Source organism: Lynx canadensis, chromosome D1, assembly GCF_007474595.2.
Source record: "Lynx canadensis isolate LIC74 chromosome D1, mLynCan4.pri.v2, whole genome shotgun sequence".
NCBI lineage: Eukaryota > Metazoa > Chordata > Mammalia > Carnivora > Felidae > Lynx > Lynx canadensis.
The window spans coordinates 80,236,373-80,259,232 of NC_044312.2; the positions used below are offsets into that span (position 1 = coordinate 80,236,373).

At 35.3% G+C, this 22,860-nt stretch overlaps 1 protein-coding gene across 1 annotated transcript in view; it reads left to right on the top strand.

Annotated features, from left to right (window-relative positions):
* LUZP2 (leucine zipper protein 2) overlaps nt 1-22,860 on the top strand; it is a 258,849-nt gene that overhangs the window by 215,280 nt on the left and 20,709 nt on the right. Inside the window, exon 9 of the mRNA XM_032594839.1 lies at nt 15,829-15,921. Within this exon, the coding sequence (XP_032450730.1) occupies nt 15,829-15,921 (93 nt within the window). The remainder of the gene's footprint in view (nt 1-15,828; nt 15,922-22,860) is intronic.

Consider the following 22,860-nt stretch of genomic DNA (forward strand, 5'->3'; position numbering starts at 1 on the left):
TCAGGCAACAACAGATGCTGGCGAGCATGCAGAGAAAGAGGATCTCTTTGGCGTTGTTGGTGGGAATGCAAGCTGGTGCAGCCATCATGGAAAGCAGTATGCAGATTCCTCAGAAAATTAAAAAAAGAACTACCCTACAACCCAGCAATTGCACTACTAGGTGTTTATACAAGGGATACAGGTATGCTGTTTCGAAGGGACACATGCACCCCAATGTTTATAGCAGTACTATCAACAGTAGCCAAAGTATGGAAAGAGCCCAAATGTCCATTGATAGATGAATGGATAAAGAAGATGTGGTGTATATATATATATATATACAATGGAGTATTACTCAGCAACCAAAAAGAATGAAATCTTGCCATTTGCAACTATGTGGATGGAACTAGAGGGTATTATGCTAAGCGAAAGAGTTAGAGAAAGACAAAAATCATATGACTTCACTCATATGAGGACTTTAAGATACAAAACAGATGAACATAAGGGAAGCTAAAATAATATAAAAACAGGGAGGGGGACAAAACATAAGAGACTCTTAAATACAGAGAACAAACAGAGGGTTACTGGAGGGGTGGTGGGAGGGGGGGCATGGGCTAAATGGGTAAGGGGCATTAAGGAATCTACTCCTAAAATCATTGTTGTGCTATATGCTAACTAACTTGAATGTAAATTTAAAAAAGATAAATTAAATAAAAATGTCCTTGTTTTGCCCTAACTCTTAAAAAAAAGAAGTCCTATTTTATTTTAAGTTTATTTATTTATTTTGAGAAAGAGGCAAAGAGAGAGAGAGAGAGCACAAGAGGGGGAGGGTCAGAGAGAAGGAGAGACAGAATCCCAAGCAGGCTGTGCACCATCAACACAGAGCCTGATGCAGGACTTGAACTCATGAACTGTGAGATCATGCATGACCTGAAAAGAGATCAAGACTCGCCACTTAACTGACCGAACCACCCAGGCGCCCCTAAGAAGCCCAATTTTAAAGTTTATTGTTTGAAAGTCACAACATTGAATTTAGACTGGGACTTTGAAAGTTATCTGGGCATTCTATGTTTCTAAGGAAATACTACTGAACGGTACCTTTTAGCTTCTCTGTATTTCTATTAAAATGAGATGAAAGGGAATATATTTGAAAATTTAATAGTAAAGATTCAGACTATGCACTGGAATTGATTTATTAAAGTTTCATAATTACAAACCATTGACCTCTGGAGATGAATTGTTGTTACATTGTGAATATTGCTTACATTGTGAATATTGTCACATTGCAAAATGCTCTATTTGGGTAGTGGCATATAAACAATGTAGGCAAAACCAAAGGAAGCTTATTGACTTAAAATGTCAGTTTTTTTCCCCGATTAAATTTTATAATGGTCCCGTATTAGGATTCACTGTGATTAAAGAGTGAATATTTGAGTAGGCTCTATGCTTTTTCTACCTGTCGAATCTGGGCAAATTTCTTAAAGCCTCAATTGAGTTTCCTCATTTTAAATGATTAGGGGCATCTGGGTGGCTCAGTAGGTCAAGCCTCTGACTCTTGGTTCCTGCTCAGGTCTTGATCTCAGGGTCTGTGAGTGCGAGCACCGCATCAGGCTCTGCGCTGTCAGCACAGAGCCTGCTTGGGATTCTGTCTCTCTCCCTCTCTCTCTGCCCCTCCCCAGCTTGGGTGCAGGCACACACTCTCTCTCTTTCTCTCTCTCTCTCTCAAAATAAGTAAACTTAAAATAAATTTATTAAAAATAATAAAAAATCATAAATGGTAGCATGATTAGTTGCTGATATACAAGCACATGTGAACTTACACTTTTCTGGAATATGGAAGGGACTCTATAAATAGAAACTATTACGTTATCTCTCGTATCCCAACAAAAAGAAAAAGATAAATAAGCAAACTCAGGGTCTTTAAAATTATTTTAGTTATTTCAGTTTTTTAAACCAGTAAAATCTTTACTCCCACTTTAATTAACCTTACTGTTTTGAGGGGTTTTATTTATTTATTTTTTAACATTTATTTATTATTGAGAGACAGAGACAGAGCATGAGCAGGGGAGGGGCCGAGAGACTGGGAGACACAGAATGTGAAGCAGGCTCCAGGCTCTGAGCTGTCAGTACAGAGCCTGACCCGGGGCCCAAACTCACAAACGGGGGGAATCATGACCTCAGTGGAAGTTAGACGCTTAACCAATGGAGCCAGCCACCCAGGCACCCCTGTTTTGAGTTTTAATCAAACATATCCCTGAACTCTTCTAATCCATTAGCATATGGGCCATACACATCCATATATATAACATCAAACAGGTTACTGAGTTATTCTCGGATCTTAAAATTATCAGCAATACCACAGGACATAAGAAATGTATTTTCTAAGTATTCCTAGGCAATTATTAGTATAGGAGAACAAATTACTGTTAAATGATTCTTTCCGATATAAATAAGGATTTACATCCTTTTGAAATATTAATAAACATTACTGATAGAGTAATTAGTCATTCCGTTTAGTACAGCAAGTTTCATATTCAAAACACCTTGGAAACACTCATATTCTATTTCTCATAGTTGATTTGGAATAATTCTTCTCTTCGATAAATAATGAAGCTATTATTTACATTATTATGACTTCATTTTTTTTTACTAATTTCATATTACTTGGTAATGAAGTTTAGAAATACCCATGAAGACTTCTTTCTTTTTCAGTCTTTACAGCTGCTGTTGCTTTTTTAAAATATATATGAGATGTTAACTGGATTGTGTAACAAGGACTGATGTTACAAGCACCAATTCTATGAGTAATTATGTCAAACGCTGGTTGAGATATGAAAAAATTGTTTAGATACCATCTAAGTTCTTCATTACCTAGTGGACACAGTCTAAATTCCTCAGTCTGGAAGTCAAATCTATCAACTACTTGATATAACATATTTTCCACTAATGAAACTTTTTCCTTGGGGCATGTTCATGTACTATTTTTTAATTCCCACAGACTCCACACTAGAACTGTCTTCATTTGACCTTTGCTGAAATCTGACTCCTTTTCCCAAATTCAACTTTCCTCATATCAAACTCCAATCCTGTAAGACAGGGCTTGAGTCTAATATCTAGCCTTGATTTCTCCATCATATAACTGAAAAAAATTTTTGACTAGAATTAATTTTTCTCTTACATGCAGTATTTTATAACTTTATCTTTTTTTTCTTATAGAAAAAGTCTATGCTATTTCATGGAAAAAATAAAGCAGAAACACATACATACAGCATAAAACAATCCCATAATAGCCCTAACTAGGGAAAAAAATGCCTCACATACTTTCTCTCACAAACTCTGTTTTGCACATATCATACAAACTTTTATATATTTTTGCACAAAAGTATACGACACTGTGGATACCTATTTGTGAACTATTTTTTAACAAAGTATGAGCAATTTCTATGTCGACAGATCTGTTTTTTAACTGCAATAGCATTTAATTATTTTATGTTTTCATCTAAATTGTGTACATAGTAATAAACACGCATAAGTCCACCAACCAACGTAAAAACAGGATTGGAGCATAATCAGAATACTGACATTAGCTGTGTATTTTTTTTAATGTTTATTTATTTATTTTTGAGAGGGAGAGAGAAAGAGAGCACAAGCAGGGAAGGGGCAGAGAGAGGGGTGGGGGGGGAGAGAGAGAGAACTCCAAGCAGGCTCTGTGCTCTCAGCATGGGGCTTGAACTCACGGACCATGAGATTATGATCTGAGCTGAAGTCAGATGCTTAACTGACTGAGGCACCCAGATGCCCCAGCTGTATATTTTAAAGCAAAAATTTTGCTGATGTAGTATAAAATGATAGCTCCCTTAAGTCTCAATTTGCATTTTCTTGATTGCTAATGAGATAGAGATATCCTATCCTAATGTAACACAAAATTTGTTTTACCCATTATGAAGCATGACTATATCTTTTCTCTTTACTTAAGTTTTGTCTATTACTTTTTTATTTATAGGGGTCCTTTATACATCTGAATATCATTCCTTTTATTTGTAAATAACTATTCTCAATTCCTGTGTGTGCTTTTTTCTTTTTGGACTTTGTTTTTGACATCTTTTAATAAAAAGGACTAAATTTCCATGTAGTCAAATCAACCTATCAATCTATTTTATGATTAGTCCTTATTCCTCTTTTTATTTAAAAAAAAAAAGTTTCCTGCCCTGAAGTCGTAAAACTGTTCTTCTGTATTTCTTCCAAATATTTTACAGATTATTTTTACTGTATTACTGAATCTACATAGAATTATTCTAGTGTGATTTAGATATGCAAATTAAATGTTAATCTGTACCGTTGATTTTCTCAGTAATTACTAAAGAGTGCACATTTTTCCAGTAACTTGCAATTCACTATATTACTAGTTTCCTCATTTTTATTTCAGTAAGTTTTGCAAAGTTATATTTTTCTAGAAATTTGCCAATTTTATATGTGGTTTATAATAGATTGGCTTTAAAGTATTTGTGGTTTTATTGCTAGGTCTTTTAAAATTTTGCTGTAAATATAGTTATACCAACTTTTTCATTCCAAATAGTTTATTTGTGCCTACAATATTTCTTCAAAGTTGTCTATTATATTAATATTTCTTAAAGAATTATTTTTTTCTGCTTAAGTTTTCTAGTCTGGTTTTGCTTTCTAGTTCTACAGTTTTTCCTCCTCTCTTTATTGTCAGCATTTTCCTCCTGTATTTGGGTAATTTTCAGACTTCTTGAGAGTTTTATCCTTTTCTCTTTTTTTGATATAAGTATTATAGAATTATACATTTTCCTACAAAGGGTTTACTTTGGCTACATCCAAAAATTTAAAATATAGCATTTTGAAGGCTACATTATGATTTCCTCTTAGATGTATGAATTATTTATAATATATTTTTTTAATTTAGAAATAGATTGTGGATTTTGTTAGATTATATGGCAAATGAGAACTAAGATTGCTGACAGAAATGAAGTTGCCAATTAGCTGATCTTAAAATAGGGAGACTAACCTGGATTATTTGTGTGTGCCCAAAGTAAAACAGGACACCTTAAAAGTGGGCAAAGAAGCAGGGCACCTGGGCGGCTCAGTCAGCTAAGCATCAGACTCCTGATTTCGACTTAGGTCGTGATCTCACCGCTGGCGATATTGAGCCCCACGTCAGGCTCTGCACTGACAGTGTGGAGGCTATTTGGGATTCTCTCTCTTCCTCTCTCTCTGCCCCTACCCTGTGCTTGCTTGTTCTCTCTCTGTCTCTCAAAATATATAAATAAATATTTTTTTAAAAGTGGGCAAGAAGAGCAAAAATGGGGAGTTATGGCTATGGAAGACATGGGTGATAAAGATCTGTGGAGTTTGAAGACAAAGGATGAGAGATACGGCTGAAGGACCTGAGTAGGCTATCGCAACTAGAAAAAGAGAACTGTGTTCTTCTCTAGAGCCTCCAGAAGATAACATAGTCCTGCTGAAACCTTCATTTAAATTCATTGAGACCATGTCAAACATATGACCAACAGAACTTTAAGATAATAAATTGCCTTGCTTTACTCCAATTAGTGTGTTGTAATTTGTTATAGCAGTACTAGGAAACTAATGCGATGGTATTGGACCAAATTTCGTAACATTATGACTTTGGACAATGATTTAATCATCATCTGAGTTTTAATTTTCTTTTCTGCAAAAATAGGGATTCTGATACATCTTTTTTCTTCCTCATAGTTTAACACTTTGACATGCAGATTTATCATAAAATTGCCATATAACTTAATTCTAATATCTCCTCTCCTGGGAATGTTATTAAGTGTCTGCATCTTTTTTTGCTCCCTTGGAACCACAGAGCAATCCCTTAGAATCCCTTATCATACTTTCCTCAGTCTTTAGAAGTTATTTGTGAAAGGAGTGACTTCAGTGGCACGGGTAGGATTAAGATTACAGAGTCAGGAGAAAGCCAGTTGGGACAGAAGGAGCAAATTGAACAAAAGCACAGGGGGGTTAGTGTGTGGCTTGTTCAGAAGACACTGAATACCCTGAATTTCTGCAAAGAGTCCTGTCAAACTTCATTTATTTATTTATTTACCTACTTATTTATTTATAGTGCACACACGAGTAGGGGAGAAGGGCAAAGGGAGAGAACAAGAATCTTTTTTTTTTAATTTTTTTTAATGTTTATTTATCTTTGGGAGAGAGAAAGAGTGGAGCAGGAGAGGGGCAGAGAGAGAAGGAGACACAATCTGAAGCAGGCTCCACGCTCTGAGATGTCAGCTCAGAGCCTGACTTGGGGCTCTAACTCCTGGACTGCAAGATCATGACCTGAGCTGAAGTCAGCCACTCAGCCGGCTGAGCCACCCAGGTGCCCTAAGAACAAGGATCTTAAGCAGGCTCCACGCTCAGCTCCAAACCGGCTGCGGGGCTCAATCCCATGACCTTGGGATCATGACCTGAGTCGTAATCAAGAGTCAGTTGCTCAACTGACTGAGCCGCCCAGGCACCCCAAACTAAATAATTTTGGTAATCGGGATAGTGCTTACTTATAGAATTTATCACAGAAAACTTGTGCTCACATTTAGACTGAAAGGAGATTTGAGCAAACTCCAAGATTTGTTTTTGTTAAGAATCCAGTCAGCTCTGTTAGTTTTTTAGGGAATGATTTGTTGACTCTTATTTAGAGATAACTCTATTATACAGAATCCCACAAGAGGGTTTGTGTTCCCTCTTAGCAATCATCTAACTTTGGTAAACCATCTGAGACTGAAGAACTAGAGAGAAATAAAAGTCTGGAAGTTTGGGCTTTCAAGTTAAAGCTGTCATTCAGGAAATACCATAAGAATGGAAATAAGAGGTAACCAAGGACAAGGATGTGTGTTTTCTGCTGTAGAGAAGCAGAAGGACTTTAGTGGAATTGCAAGCACAGAACTAGAAGGGCATTAACTGAACTCTGAAAATGATATATTAGCTAATGACAAATTTTATTTGGATCGTAGCGTATTATTTTACCTTGAGGATAGACATGGAGGTGGAACAAGGAGAAGCTTTGTTCTTTCACCTTTTTTTTTCTTTTTATAACTTCTGAATCATCTCTCTAAAAATTGTTTCAATTATCACCACATGCAGTTTTTCTGGTCACTCTCTTTGCCTCATTTTATATATGTGAGCTAAAGTTTAAAAAGGGATGGTTCTGGGAAAATTATGGGTGGATGACATTCATACCACCTTGCCTTATGACTTTCATTTATCAACAACCTATAAAAACTATCAGAGATTTTTATTAGATCAAACTTAATGAGTATACAGAAAAATAATGTATTTGGCAAATTTAATTTAATAAATATATATGGGTATTTGTATTCTTCAAATGGAGTGTAATTTTATGTCCACTAATTTTTTTTTTTTTTGAGCAATTACTTGAACCCAAGGCAAGCTTTAATGAAGTTAAAGTACAATGTAGCAAACTAGACACTACAGAAAGAGTACTCTGTAAAGGCCCCCTCCTTTTCATCTATAGCACATAATACAGAAACTAGATGCTTGGGGAAAGTCATTACATAACTTGAGGTCGAAGAGAGGACATACAGTAAATGGTTATGAATCCTGTCAACCATTATCTCTAGTAGGGAGGTATTAAGATGGAGTTGGAAATACAAGGAAATTGGAATATGACAGCTTGGGTTAATCACTAGTTCTGTCATCCCAAAGCTGTTTGATGTGGGTGACTCAGTGAACCTCTCAAAGTCTGTTTCCTTGCCTAGAAGATGGAGCTAATAATAGCTGCCTCACAGAGTTCAGGTGAGTTACAAGATGAAGAGTTCTGTGATGTTTCTATTCTTTGTCCATCTTGATGCTATTTGTGAAGAGTTGTGGAGATGAAAGAGGCATTGTCTTTGCCTTTAAAAAGGTCATGATCTCATTTTTCTGTTAAGACCCTGGGAACTAAATTAGGTCAACAAAGCAATTCCAGTCTCTTCACTCATCTTCATCGTCCTCATCACAGGAAAGATAGGGGCCATGGTTTGGTCTTGAGAGGCCACTGCATATGTAGGCTGTGGCAGAATTCATTCCTAACAGTATTAGTCTTGGTGCTCATCATTTCTGCTTCAGTTCTTCAATACCCTTCTCTTGGTCTCTAGTTGCCCATGATACAGGCCCTGTGCATTTCAATTGTGTCTTGTCTTTAAGGTACCACTGCCCCTCGTTATCTGCTGTCAGTTTTCTTCATACCATTGTTTCCTCTTTTTTCCAGTCTCCCCTCCCCCATTTTTTCAGGTAGGAAAGTAAATATAAGCACTGTTATTGAATATTGGTTAGAAATGAAATCTATCCCATTTTATCTTAAGACCATTAAGTGTTATATTAAAGTGCTTACTGCTGCGTCTGGGTGGCTCAGTCACTTGAGCGTCCGACTTCAGCTGAGGTCATGATCTCGTGGTCTGTGAGTTCGAGCCCTGCATCAGGCTGTGTGCTGACAGCTCAGAGTCTGGATCCTGCTTCAGATTCTGTGTCTCCCTCTCTCTCTGCCCCTCCCCCACTCATGCTCTCTCTCTCTCTCTCTCTCTCTCTCTCTCTCTGTCAAAAATAAATACACATTAAAAAAATAAAGTACTTAGAGTTGAAAGAAATATATTGTGATATAAATATTATATATAGTTATATATATATATATATATTATATATATATATAATTTATCATCACCATGATGATACTGTTTGTGAGCCCAGAATCAAAGCTGTTTTTCCATGTCATTCACCTTCACACTCCCTGATTATTTTTCTGGAAACTTCCACTGCTAAGGGAAGAACTTCACATATCACCTATTCCAGTTTCCTCATGTGCTATATTAAAAAATATGTACACACTACACAAAAATCAAGTTAAATTAGAGAAAAGCCACATGTGTAATAATATATATGCTATGGTTTCTCCAACAGAATATAGAAATGACTAAGATTTGCCATTTATTCTGGAATTCTTTCTTGACAAGTATACTGTCAGGGATTCTCATTTTATTTATTTAAAAAAAAACAGTTTCTCTAATAGAAATTTTCATGCTTAAGACAGGTTCTCAGTACTCTCTGAAAGGTTTAGGCTTTGGGATTTTTCCTCAGAAAAGACAAGAAAACCTTGGATATACTATTGAGGAAGTTTAAAATTATTTTGCCTTCTATAGAATGATGGAACATATTCAAGTGCTAGGAAAATGAGTAAGACATTTCTAAATTACTGGAAGGGGTAGTTGTTTAGTTTCCTGTAGTTACCAGAAAGATGATAGCTTAAAATAACAGAAATTTATTCTCTCACATGTTTGGAGACTAGAAGTCTGAATCTGGCAGTACTATACTCTCTCTGGGAGTTTTAGGGGAAAATGTGCTTGCTGCCTCCTTCAGTTTCTGGTGCCTTTGTGAACATTCTCAACTTCTGGTGCCTTTGTGAACATTCCGAGGCTCGTGACTGTATCCTTCTTGCCTCTATTCTCATCTGCCATAACCTTGTGTTCTGTGTGTCTTTATGAAATCTCCCTCTGTCTTATATGGGCACTCAGGAGGGTATTTAGGGCCCATCCATATAATCCAGGGTGGTACAGACTGAATTGTGCCCCCCTAAAACTCCCATGTTGAAGCTTTAACTATATTTGGAGAAGGCACCCTTAAGGAAGTTATTAAGTAATTAAGGTCATAAGGTTACAGCCTTGATCTGGTAGGATTATAAGAAGAGATACCAGAGAGCTTGCTCGCTCTCTCTCTCTCTCTCTCTCTCTCTCTGCCATGTGAGAACAACTTAGAAGGCATCAGTGTCCAAGTAAAGAAGAAAACCTTCACCAACAGCAAACCTTGCTAGGTCTTGATCTGGGAATTTTCAGACTCAGGAACTGTGAGAAAATAAATGTTCTGTTATTTAAGCCACCCAGTCTGTGGTGTTTTGTTATGGCAGCCTGATTGAACAAGACTGAATAATTTCCTCTTCTCAAAGACCTTAATTTCATCACATCCTTTGCCATATAAAATGACATTTACTCTTTTATCATAGGACATATCATATATATTTCTGTGGGCCCACTATTGTACACCATATAACCTACTAAGTACACAATCTGTTATTTTTTTTTCCTAAGGAAAGTCTATTTTCAACCTGTAATTCAAAAATTCACAACATTAAAGATAATGATTAGAAAATAAATATAATTTCAGTGATATGCCACTATCTAGATTTCTCCTTTTACCCATTCCCCTTTGGATTTTTTCATTTTTTTATTGAGATATAATTGATGTATAACATTATATTAGTTCAGGTATACAACATAATGATTTGATATTTGTATATATTGCAAAAGGATCATCACAATAATTTCTAGTTGAAATCCATCACCGTACATCATTATAAAATTATTTTTTCTTAGGATGAGAACTTTGAAGATCTACTCTCTTAGCAACTTACAAATTATGCATTATAGTATTGTTAACAATAGCCACCATGCTGTACATTAAATCCTCATAACTTACTTATTTTATAACTGAAAATGTATACCTTTTAACCCCCTTCACCCATTTCTCCCACCACCCAGTCGCTACCTCAGGCAATCATGAATAGGTTCTCTATATTTTTGAGCTTGTTTCTTGCTTTTTGCTTTTTTTGTTTTTAATAAGATCATAGTATTTGTCATTTTCTGTGTGATGTATTTTACTTAATATTCCCAAGGTCCGACCCTGTTGTTACCAGTAACAAAATTTCATTTTATTTATGGCTGAATAATATTGCGTGTGTCTGTGTGTGTGTGTATTTCTTTATCCATTCGTCCATAGATGGACACATAGATTGTTTCTATGCCTTGGCTATTGTAAATAATGCTGCAATGAACATGGGGGTGCATATATCTTTTCAAGTTAGTGTTTTTGTTTTCTTCAGAAAATACCCAAAAGTAGAATTGCTGGATCATATAATAGTTCTATTTTTAAGTTTTTTGAGAAAAATCTGTACTGTTTTTCCTAATGACTACACCAACTTACATTCCTACCAACAGTGCAAGGGAATCCCCTTTTCTCCACATCCTTACCAACAGTTGCTATTTCTTACCATTTTCATAATAGCCATTCTAAGAGGTATGAGGTGATAGCTCATTGTGCTTTTAATTTGCATTTCCCTGATGATTAGTGATGTTGAACATCTTTTCAAGTACTGTTGGCCATCTGTATGTCTTCCTTGGAAAAAAAAATGTCTATTCAGATATTTTCATTTTTTAATTGTATGGTTTTTTGTTTTGTTATTTATTTTTATTTGTTTATTTATTTACTATTGACTTGTATGAGCTCTTTATGTATTTTGGATATTTATCCCTTATCAGATGTATGATTTCAAAAATATATATTTTTCCCATTCAGTGTATTGCCTTTTCATTTTGGTAATGGTTCCCTTTGCTGTGAAGAAGCTTTTTAGTTTGATGTAATCTCACTTATTTAATTTTGCTAGTGTTGCCTTTGCTTTTCATGTCCAATCATCTCCAAGACCTATGTCAAGGAGCTTACCACCTACATTTTCTTCTAGGAATTTTATAGTCTCATGTCTTAACATTCAAGATTTTAATCCATGTTGAGTTAATTTTTGTGCATGGTATAAGATAACAGTCCAGTTACATTCTTTTGCATGTGGCTGTCTAATTTTCCCACCACCATTTATTGAAGAGATTGTCTTTTCTTCATTGTATATTCTTGGTATTTGTATCATAAATTAATTGAACATATGTGTGAGGTATTTTTCTGAGCTCTCTATTCTATTCCATTGATCCATATGTCTCTGTTTTTATACCAACACCATACGTTTGGGATTACTGTAGTTCTTTATATAGTTTGAAATTGGGAAGCCTGATGCCTTCACCTTTGTTCTTTCTCAAGACTGCTTTGGCTATATGGGGTCTTTTGTGATTCCACATGAATTTTAGGATTATTTGACCTATTTCCGTGAAAAATTTCATTAGAATTTTGTTAAGGATTGCACTGAATCTTTAGATTTCTTTGGGTAGTAGCATGGGCATTTTAACAATATTAATTCTTCCAGTTCATGAGCATGGAATATTTCTCCATGTATTTGTGCTTTCTGCAATTATATAATTAATGTCTTACAGTTTTCAGTGCACAGGTCTTTCATCTCCTTGTTTAAGTTTATTCCTAGGAGTTTTATACTTTTTAATGCTATTGTAACAGATTATTTTCTTAATTTCTCTTTCTGATAATTTATTATTAGTATATAGAAACACAATAGATTTTTGTGTATTGCTTTTATATACTACACCTTTAATGGATTCATTTATTAGTTCTAACAGGTTGTTGGAGTAGTCTTTAGGGTTTTCTATATATAATATGTCATGTGTGAAAAGCAGCAAGTTTACTTCTTTTTTTCCATTTGGACACCTTTATTTATTTATTCTTTCTTGCCTACTTGCTCTGGCTAGAATTTCCAATACTATGGTGAATAAAAATGACAAGCATGGATAGTCTTGTCTTGTTCCTAATCTTAGAGGAAAATTTTAGGTTTTCACCATTGACTGTATTAGCTGTGGGCCTGTCATATATGACCTTTATTGTGTTTAAGTATGTTTCCTCTGTACCCATTTTGTTGAGAGTAAATGGATGTTGAATTGTAACAAATGCTTTTTCTGAATCTATTGAGAAGATTCTATGATTTTATCTTTCATGTTGTTAATGTGATGAACCACACTGACGATTTGCAGATATTGAGGCATCCTTCATCAATAGAATAAATCCCACTTGATGATGGTATAGGATCTTTTTAATGTAGTTTTGAATTTAATTTGTAATATTTTGTTGAGAATTTTTGCATCTACGTTTATCAGGGATATTGTCCTGCAACTTTTTTTTGCAGCGTATTTGTCTGACTTTGGTATTAGGGTGATGTTGGCCTCATGAAATGAGTTTGCAAGCATTCACTTTTCTGTTTTTAGCAAGAGTTTGAGTAGGATCTGTATTAATTATTCATTAAGTTTTTGCTAGAAATCACCACTGAAGTCATCTGGTCCTAGACTGTGGTAAATCCAGGCAATGGAATATGAATCCACACCAAAAATAAATGAGCTATTAAGCCATGAAAAGACATGGAGGAAACATAAATGCGTATTACTAAATGAAAGAAGCCAATCTGAAATAGATACATAGTGTATGATTTCAACTATAGGACATTCTGGAAAAGGCAAAACTATGGAAAATATTAAAAGGACAGGTTTCCAGGGTTGAGGAAGGTAGGGATGAATAGGCAGAACACAGAGAATTTTTAGATCCATGAAAAATACTCTGATAATGTAATGAGGGATATATGTTATTATACATTAGTCCAAACCAAAGAGTGAACCCTAATGAAAACTATGGACACTAGATGATTATGATGTGCTGCAGGTTTATCTTTCATAACATTTGTATCACTCTGGCATGTGATGTTGATAATGGGGAAGGCTCCGCGTGTGTGTGACAGGGACTATGTGAAAATATCTCTGTACCTCTCAATTTTGTTGTGAACCTAAAATTGCTCTAAAAATACAAAGTAAAAAAAAAATGACAACAACCAAAAGGAAAAACATACTTCACTTTAGGTGTTCTTGACTTAATTTAGCAAGGCAACGGAGTACAGAGACCCTTCAATATTATATAAGTTTTCCAAGTCCTCAATTTATTTGTGTGCTAGTCCAGAATCTGAGTCCTCATTTTTTAACTCCAAAAACACATTATCTTCCCCGAAAGTCAGTTCCCATTCTGTATTAATTCATGAGACTCAACAAGGCTTCTTTCCACCAGGAGCATCTCACTGACATCAAAAGCCTATGTTAAGGAATGCATGTATTATGTTTAAATGTAAGCAGTTCATCAATTAAATACTACATTTTTGTATTTAAAGCATTTTAACTTTTTATACTTCGTTACTCACACTGTTGAAGCAATGTATCATTTCCTCCAGTTGTTAAAAGTAATTAATATACACAATATACAAGTCTTTCCCTGTAGCAAAATTGAGATAACTTTAGTATTGTATTGGCATCTGTTACCATCTACTTGATCGATATCTATCGTTTCTTTCTTGATTGCCACACCCTATGTTCTCTTCCATTTTTGCCTTTATGCTGCTGCTGCACCATGCTCACAGAGCTCTGGCCATTTTATATGCTTCCTTTAAAATATCAAATGAACTTTCATTTGGCTACTAAACTGAAATACATACTTGGCTGCTCAATTTTGGAATTTCCTTGCTACTTGTGGCATTTTTATTGTGCTCACTCTACTGCTACCCTATAAAGCAACCGAGCAACAGCTGAGTCTTCTTCCTACATATCTTTGCTTGTACCGTTCCCTTCACCTGGAACGTTCTCCTTCATTCTTCCCTTAATCACTCAGGGCTTGTGCCCTCTTTTATTAATCTTTGTGTAAATTCTGTGAAGACAGAAACAATACCTTCTCATCTTTCTATCCACCAAAAACATCTAACACAGAGTACTGGCTTATTCAAAGACATTTTGTTTACCTGTTTAAATTTCTTATCTTAAGTAAGGTATAGAGGGGAGATCAGAAGATAGGGGTCTTAAATAAGGAAGAAGAGGAGAGAAAGGTGGACTAAGAGAGGGGAAATACTTGTTGTTTTCTGGATCTCCTACAATGAAATTCAATTCCTTTAAGTTATAAAGAAATAAGAATTTCATTTACTTACTTTATTTATCTGTTGTTTGTTTGTTTGCTTGTTTTTACCGTTACATGTAAAGCCCAGCATTTGGGTAACTTAATATAGAGACTATTTTAGTCAACTAAGGTGCTTTATTTTCTGTTGTTTCTCTAATGTACTACTAGTTTTGATTTTTTGTGTTTGATATTCTACTAGTTTTATTAAATATTTTTGTATTTTAAAATACAAAATACAAATTATACTAGTTTTATTAAATATTTTTGTATTATTAAAGTATTACTTTTGTAAGAAAGTTCCCCTGCTAAGGAATGAAACTGCCTATGGAAAACCATGGCAGTGTTGTGCAGAGAGTAGCAAAGAGAAAATCTGAGTGGGTTCTTGGGCACTTTGATCAGACCATATCTTTGTCTTTATCTTCCTGGGTCCCCAAAGCTTAGAACCCTCTTTTCTGTTTCCTCTGTGATCCACTAAGAATACAGTTTCAGATCCAAGCAAGTTAGCATTCACTGAGTTTAGTTTTTGTCTATCCTACAATAGTACCCTCATAGATTGATGAGCCTAACAGCATATTCAAATCAGCTTTGCCCAAGAAATGCACTTTCAGTGGAAAATCTTAGACCAATCTATAGGGATATTTACATATATTATGAATACACTTCCCTGGACAGAGCCTGAAAAACTGGCTTTAAAAAATTTTAGTGTTCCTAAAGAGATGAATTTTAAAATCGTATTTAAGGTTTCCAGAGATATGAAGCAGTGCTTAATTAATTAGTAAAGCATTGATGTAAATGCAATGCTCTATACAGTGAGCTGTTATGGAGCACTTTCTTTCTTATTGAGAATATGATGTGTGTACTTATATTTCTCAGATATACTTGGAGTTAAAATATAAGAAAAGAGAGGATTCCTGCTTTTTGTGGAACTATTAACCTTAAAATAAAAACTTAATATTCAAGAAATAAATATTTCCAGTGGGAAAATCATACCATTGGACATCACTAATACAAAATTGAACGTATTTTATTTGCTTACAATGTTTAAGGTCTGAGATATATACAGATTTCTATTTTATTCTTTTTCCTTGAGTGTGGTGTTGCCATTTTATCATATTTTATAATAGTCACATGGATCTATTTGTTGAACCTACTTCTCTCTCTCCTTTTCTCTAGCCTCAACAAACCTTTACTGGAAGCAATGAGAGCTCTCAAATTGAGACAACAAAGGAAGAAAATCTGAACACTACTGAGTGCAATCCTCTAAGTGTAAGAATAAGTTAAAGTGGTTTTCACGTATTCAACATGAAACAGACATTTTAACAGTTCTAGTTCATGCCACCATGAAGCTTTCTATTTCTATGTAATATCTACTGTCTAAATGTTGTACTTTTTTATTATTTTTATTTTTTTTTACACTTTATTTATTTTTGATATAGAGAGACAGAGCACAAGTGGGGGAGGGGCAGAGAGACACAGAGACACAAAATCCGAAGCAGGCTCCAGGCTCTGAGCTGTCAGCACAGAGCCCAATGCAAGGCTCGAACTCACAAACTGCAAGATCATGACCTGAGCCAAAGTCGGACGCTTAACTGACTGAGCCACCCAGGCACCCCTAAACATTGTACTTTAAAATGTGAAAAAGCAGATGTCCTTTGGATGTCAGTGAAGTGTAGGTATTCTGTTAGGAAATGTAATAGACTCTCAGGAGTACTATGTAAGTAAGGGGAAGTAAGGGGGTGACCACAGGCTCCGGAACATGCCCATTCCCATGACCACATGACAAAAAGCTGTTAAAATCTTTAAAACAAACAAAAAAAACCCGAGGATGTGATTCAATAGTATTCTGCCTGTAAAACAAATGAACCCAGCATTACAAAGACATTACATTGAAGGAAGAGAGATTCTTTTTTTTTAAAGCTTATTTATTTACTCTATATATATCACAGAGTGATATATATATATATATATAGAGAGAGAGAGAGAGAGAGAGAGAGAGAGGGAGGGAAAGAGAGAGAGAGAGAGAGAAAGCATGAGTGGTGGAGAAGAGCAGATGGAAAGAGAAAGAAAGAGAGAGAGAGAGAGAGAGAAAGCATGAGTGGGGGAGAGGAGCAGAGAGAAGGAGAGAGAGAGAGAGAGAGAGAGAGAGAGAGAGAGAATCCCAATCAGGCTCCATGCTCAGCATGGAGCACGATGTGGGGCTCAATCTCATTTACTCTGAGATCATGACACAAGCCGAAATCAAGGGTCAGATGCTCAACCAACTGAGCCACCCAGGGGCCCCAAGAAGATAGATTCTTAACCTTCAGATGATAATAAGAAATATGTAGTTTTGTGCTATGGGTGTTTTTTTTACTCATAATAATGTAATGAAATTTTAATTCTGGGACTTTGGCACACTTACAGACCTATAACGCCTGGATTTGAGAAACAGCAAATGACAATTGTGTTGAGTAGATTCAAAGTTAGGCTTTAATCTAGGTGACAGAATGAAAAGTATTGCTGAAACTATTCATGATTGAAAAGAGATCCGGCTACTGAAAGGAAATAAAGCAGGAGAGACACATAAGTTAACCAAGTCTATCTCTTTTTCTTCTATTGGCCGCTAATGTGAATTTAGAAAGATGAGTTTCTCAACAATTTTGCCTTCAACTCTCATATTTAAACATGTACCAATTTAGAACATAATAAAACCAATGAGAAGTAAAAATGAAATTCTTCCAAAGGAAGAAGAAGGTAGGGAGGCTTTGGGCTGGAAGGAACCTTTTGATGAAGACAGGTCTCTAACAGTGTGAGCAAACGTGCAGAAACAAGAAACCATCGGAATAAAATTACTAGAGAATAGAGTGCAGACAGTGGTGGGATCTATGCCTAAAAGGATAATTTGGGACTTAAATGTGAGAGATCCTGGATTCCCATGCTCTAAGGAGTTTGGTTTGAATTAAGGTTGTAGTTCAGGTTTTTAGATATCTGTGTCCAATTAAGTTATGAGACCATAGGATTAATTTCAAGGAGTGTGTTTTTATTTCTTGATGTATTTTCTTAAAACTACCAAAAAAATAATTTTGCCACATAGGCATATAGCAAATCATTAGACTATACACTTAAAACTGAGTTATATCTTGGGATGCCTGAGCGGCTCAGTCGGTTGAGTGTTCGACTTCAGCTTAGGTCATGATTTCGTGGTTCATGGGTTCGAGCCCCACATCGGGCTCTGTGCTGACAACTCAGAGCCTGGAGCCTGCTCCTGCTTGTGCTTTGTCTCTCTCTGTCTGTAGAAAATAAATAAAAATAAATGTTAAAAATTAAAAAAAAAATACTGGGTTATATCTTAATGATATCTATGAATTTTTTAAAAAAGAAGGAAAAGAATCTTGGAAGCAGCACACTTATGAGTAATGCTCAGGCTTGATCCTTCACGGTACTGCTTTGAGCTCTTATATTAGGAGGAATTCAGTTGCCTTATTCCTGCCTCTGTACTGACATATGTGTGCCTTGAGCAAACCATTCTTGTAATGAGGTGACCAAAGTATCTAGAAGGACAAAGGACAGGGTTTCGTTAAGCCTACCAAACAAACAAGCAAAATGTTCCCACTGGAGACAAAGCTGAAAAGTTCTGCGTATTGTGCCAAGGCTCCCCAAAACAACATTCTGGTCTACTTTTCTTATCAAGAGTGAGACCTACCCAAAATTATAAATTGTTTTTGTTGTTTTTTGTTTGTTTGTTTCACTTTCCTAGTTTTATTGTCCTTTTTTTTTGTCACTGGCAATTCCTTTCCCTTCAAAAGTCTCATAAGCAGCTACTACCTGTTTGCAGGTCCCAATCTGAGCCCCTTCAAAAATCTGCGTCCACCTGCACCAAGATGAATGGTCTGTCTCTAACCTGGCCTCAGTCTAGATTTTAGTCTTGGAGCTTCTACTTCCAAGAAGTTACACTTTGTAGTGCAGAGAGTGCTCAATATTCACAGGCTGTAGACTCACTTACCTTTAAAGGCTGTGTGAGTAATGTAGATGAGTGAAATATACCAGATGTAAGCAGTAGGAATTAGTGGCACTGCTGTGAACATCAATTTTCAAATTTTACACCTACAGTTCTTAGCTGCCCTCACAATAGTATCACCTGAAGAGTTCTTATAAAATACTGATGCCTGGAATTGACATCCGGAAAATTAATTCAACATCTTGGTATCTGGGGTATAGACATTAGTTATATTTATTTTTTCAATTACTCCAGTGACTCTAATGTGCAACCCAGTTTTAGTATCAATGTATTTCACATGTAAGTGATCATAAACATCATGTGGAGAGCTTTTAAAAATTAAGATTCTGACAAATTCTTCAGGAAATTTTAAATGAATAGGACTAAATGTAACCTGTATTCGTTTTGTTTCATTTTGCTTTGTTTTGTTTTGTTTTGTTTTGTTTTTTGTTTTGTTTACATGGATCTGGCAACCCTCTTCCCAATCCAGGTGATTCTGAGGCAGATGGCCTATGAGCTATAATGTGCAAAACCTTGGTTTAGATAACACATAATCCCTTTAGTATGTTGTTTAATAATGGATTTTCTGCTTCTCCTGCTCTGTTATATTTACCTTCTAAAAAGAGCAATGCTTAAGTAAGGCTCTCTAATTTAAATGATGAAAGACTGTGGTGTGACTTTTGAGAGTGCGTAGGAGAGATCCATCCGCAAACCCTTCATTTATCAGTAACCATGTACTGATGTAGGACTGTGGAACTGAGCAGGAAACTGATGTGTGATTTCATCTGTTGCTAAGGTCTCCATGAGAAATTTAGTGGACCGTCATCACCCAAGCAACAGTAACCAGAGTATGATTAATCTTACGCATGGAGAGCTCTATAGTTCCTTTCCAGGGATTCCCCAATGCTAAGAGACTTCTTCAACCTTACAGAAAGAAAGTACGGGGACCTTTGGATCTATGAAAAGTATTGTTACTCAGCTTGTCTAAAAACACCAAGAATATTCTTATTTGTGTTGAATATCATGAAATGTGTTTGCTTCCATTTTAATACTGTAATATGAAAATAACTTCAACTTGACTCTAACAAAGCTGGAGACTCAGCCCTAATGTGGGCTGCTTTAATTTAATGTCCAAATGAGGTATCCAAACATAATTTCATAGAGTAAAAGCAAAATAAATGTATCCATTTCTGGGAAAGGGGTTAAGTGTATTTTCTGTTGTAAGATAGTTATATTAGGCAGAATTATGGCCTCCTTATTGTCTTTATTTGGCAATTAAGTATGGTATAAAAGTGATGCATATGGGTCGCAAATTAACAAGGGGTAAATTTGTGATGGTTAATTTTATGTGTCAACATGCCCAGGGAGCTGGTAAAACATTATTTCTGGGGATGTCTGACAGGATGTTCCCAGAAGAGATTAGCATTGAGTCAGTAGATGAAGTAAAGAGGATTGGGCAGGAATTCTCTAATCCCTTGAGGGCCCACATAGAACAAAATGATGAAAGAAGTGTGAATTATTTCTTTCTTGAGTTGGCACATGCATCTTCTGCTGCTCGCCCCCGACATCAAAGCTCTTGGATCTTGGCCCTTGCAACTCTGGGACTTAGACCAGCAGCATCCCTCTGACTTCCCCAGTGGAAGTTACATCCTCAGCTCCCCGCGTACTTGAGAGTTGGATTGATGTACCACCAGTTTTCCTGATTCTCCAGCCTGCAGAGGACATTATCACGGTGTATCTCAGCCTTCATAATCGCATGAGCCAAGCCCCATAATAAATCCCCTTATATACGGATGTGTATATCCTATTTCTTCCTCTGGAGAATACTAATACAGTTACTTTCTCATACTTATATCCTGCGTATTTTGGATATATTTTGAAATAATTGGCATCTGCATCTTATGGGAGTTGTCTTTAATCAAAGATTAGTCAGTGTAACTTAAGATTTATAAACTAAAATAAAGTGGATGGTAGTTTTTAAGGTAAAATTTCATTTTAGTGGCCTTATTTGGCAAAATTAATGGTTGGCAGTTTTATCCCCATATCTTTTTTTTTTAATTTGTTTTCTACTCTATGAAATTCAAAAATCTAGAAACTACCAAATAAGGACATTTTAAAAATAATGAAAGTATGATAAAATAGGGACCTCAATGAAGCCAGTAACAGAAATAGTTGAGAAAAAGAAGTCAACAGAATATCAAAATGAGAAATCCATACGACTTTGTGATTAAGTGAAGTTGCAGAAATAAAGATAAATTTCTAATACGGACCCCAATTTTGATGCTAATTAATGAGGACAATTATATTGTTGTTCTCAGATAAAGTACAGGGGGAAAAGTTTAAGTTAATTTTTGTCCATTTACTTGTAAACAGATAAGGCTCATGTTCTCTTAAAAACTAAAATGAATAAGGTGCCTGGGTAGTTCAGTCAGTTAAGTGTCAGACTTCGGCTCAGGTCATGATCTCACAGTCCGTGAGTTCGAGCCCCGCATTGGGCTCTGTGCTGACAGCTCAGAACCTGGAGGCTGTTTCGGATTCTGTGTCTCCCTCTCTCTCTGACCCTCCCCCATTCATGCTCTGTCTCTCTCTGTCTCAAAAATAAATAAAGATTAAAAAAAATTTTTTTAAAAACTAAAATGAGTAAACATGTACATTACAGCTAATTTATTTATTACAAATTATGATAGTTTTAAAGAAACAACTTTATTGAGGTATAATTTGCATACCATACAGTCACACATTTTTAAGTGTGTATTTCAATTATTCATGAAACTTATTGAGTTGTACAGCCATTAACACAGTCCAGTATTGGAACATTTCCATCTCTCTACTAAGATCCCCATACCTTTTGTACAGTTAATCTGTTCTCAACCTCAGCCTAGACAGACACTAACCTCGTTCTTATCTGTATAGGTTTGTCTTTTTGTAAATCATATATAAGTTCGTCATATAATATGTAGTATTTTGCATGCACTTCCTTCACATAGTGTAATGATTTTGAGGCTCATACATGTTGTAATACCTATCAGTAGTTTGTTTCTTTTTATTGCTGAATAAGATCCATTGTACAACTATACTGCATTTTCTTTATCCATTCACCAGTTGATACCTTTTGGATTTTTCTACTTTTTGGCCATTAGGAATAGTGATGCTACGAATATTCGCATAAACAGCGTTGTGTGGACATATGTTTTAATTTCTTTTAAGTAGATACCTAGAAATGGAATGGAATATAGTTTTTTCTTGAATTTTTAAGAAACAAATGAACTTCCAAAGTGTGTGCACTGTAAATCCAAAATGTTTGCATTTACAACCTAATCAGTAATGTATAGAGTTCCATTTACTCCACATCTTTGTCAATATTTGTTATTGTCTGAATTTTTGCTTAGAAGGCAAATTCTAGTGAGTGTGAAGTCAAATTTCATTATAGATTTAATTGTTAATTCCCTAGTGGTTAATAATATTGAACACATTTTCATATAATTATTAGCAACTCACATATTTTCTTTGGTGAAATATCTACTCAAAATTTTTCCCCATATTTTGGTTGTGCTGTTTCTCTTCTTAATGTTGAGTGGTAAGATTCCTTATGTATTCTGGATATAAATCCTTTGCCAGATATATGACTTAAAAATATTTCTCTCAGTATGTTTTGTATCTCTTCATTTTCTTTTATTTGTTCATTTTAACAAATAAACAAATAAATAAATTATTTGTTTATTTGTTTCTTTTATTTGTTTATTTATCAGAATAAAGTCTGAAGCACGACTTGGTCTCAGAGGCTTGACCTGAGTCAAAATCAAGAGTGAGACGCTTAAGCAACTGAGCTACCCAGGCACCTCTTAACTTTTCATTTTCTTAATGGTATCTTTTAGAAAGTAATTAATAGACTTTTTTTTAGTGCGGTTTTAGATTTACAGAATAATTGAGCAATAGTACATAGAGTTCCATATAGCAACCAGCTGTATTTTTGTAATTGACTTGCTGTTTAATTCCATTACAGTCTGATGGCATAGTTTGCATTTGTTCAGGTGTGTTTTATGGCCCACAATAGAGTCTACATTGGTAACTATCCCATGTGACCTTGAGAAGAATGTGTATTTCTCCTGTTTGATGAAAAAGTCTATAATTGTCAGTTAGGTCCAGTTGATTTATGATGTTGTTCAGATCAACTATATTCTTACAGGTTATCTGTCTGCATGATCTATCAATTAGTGATAGAGAGGGTT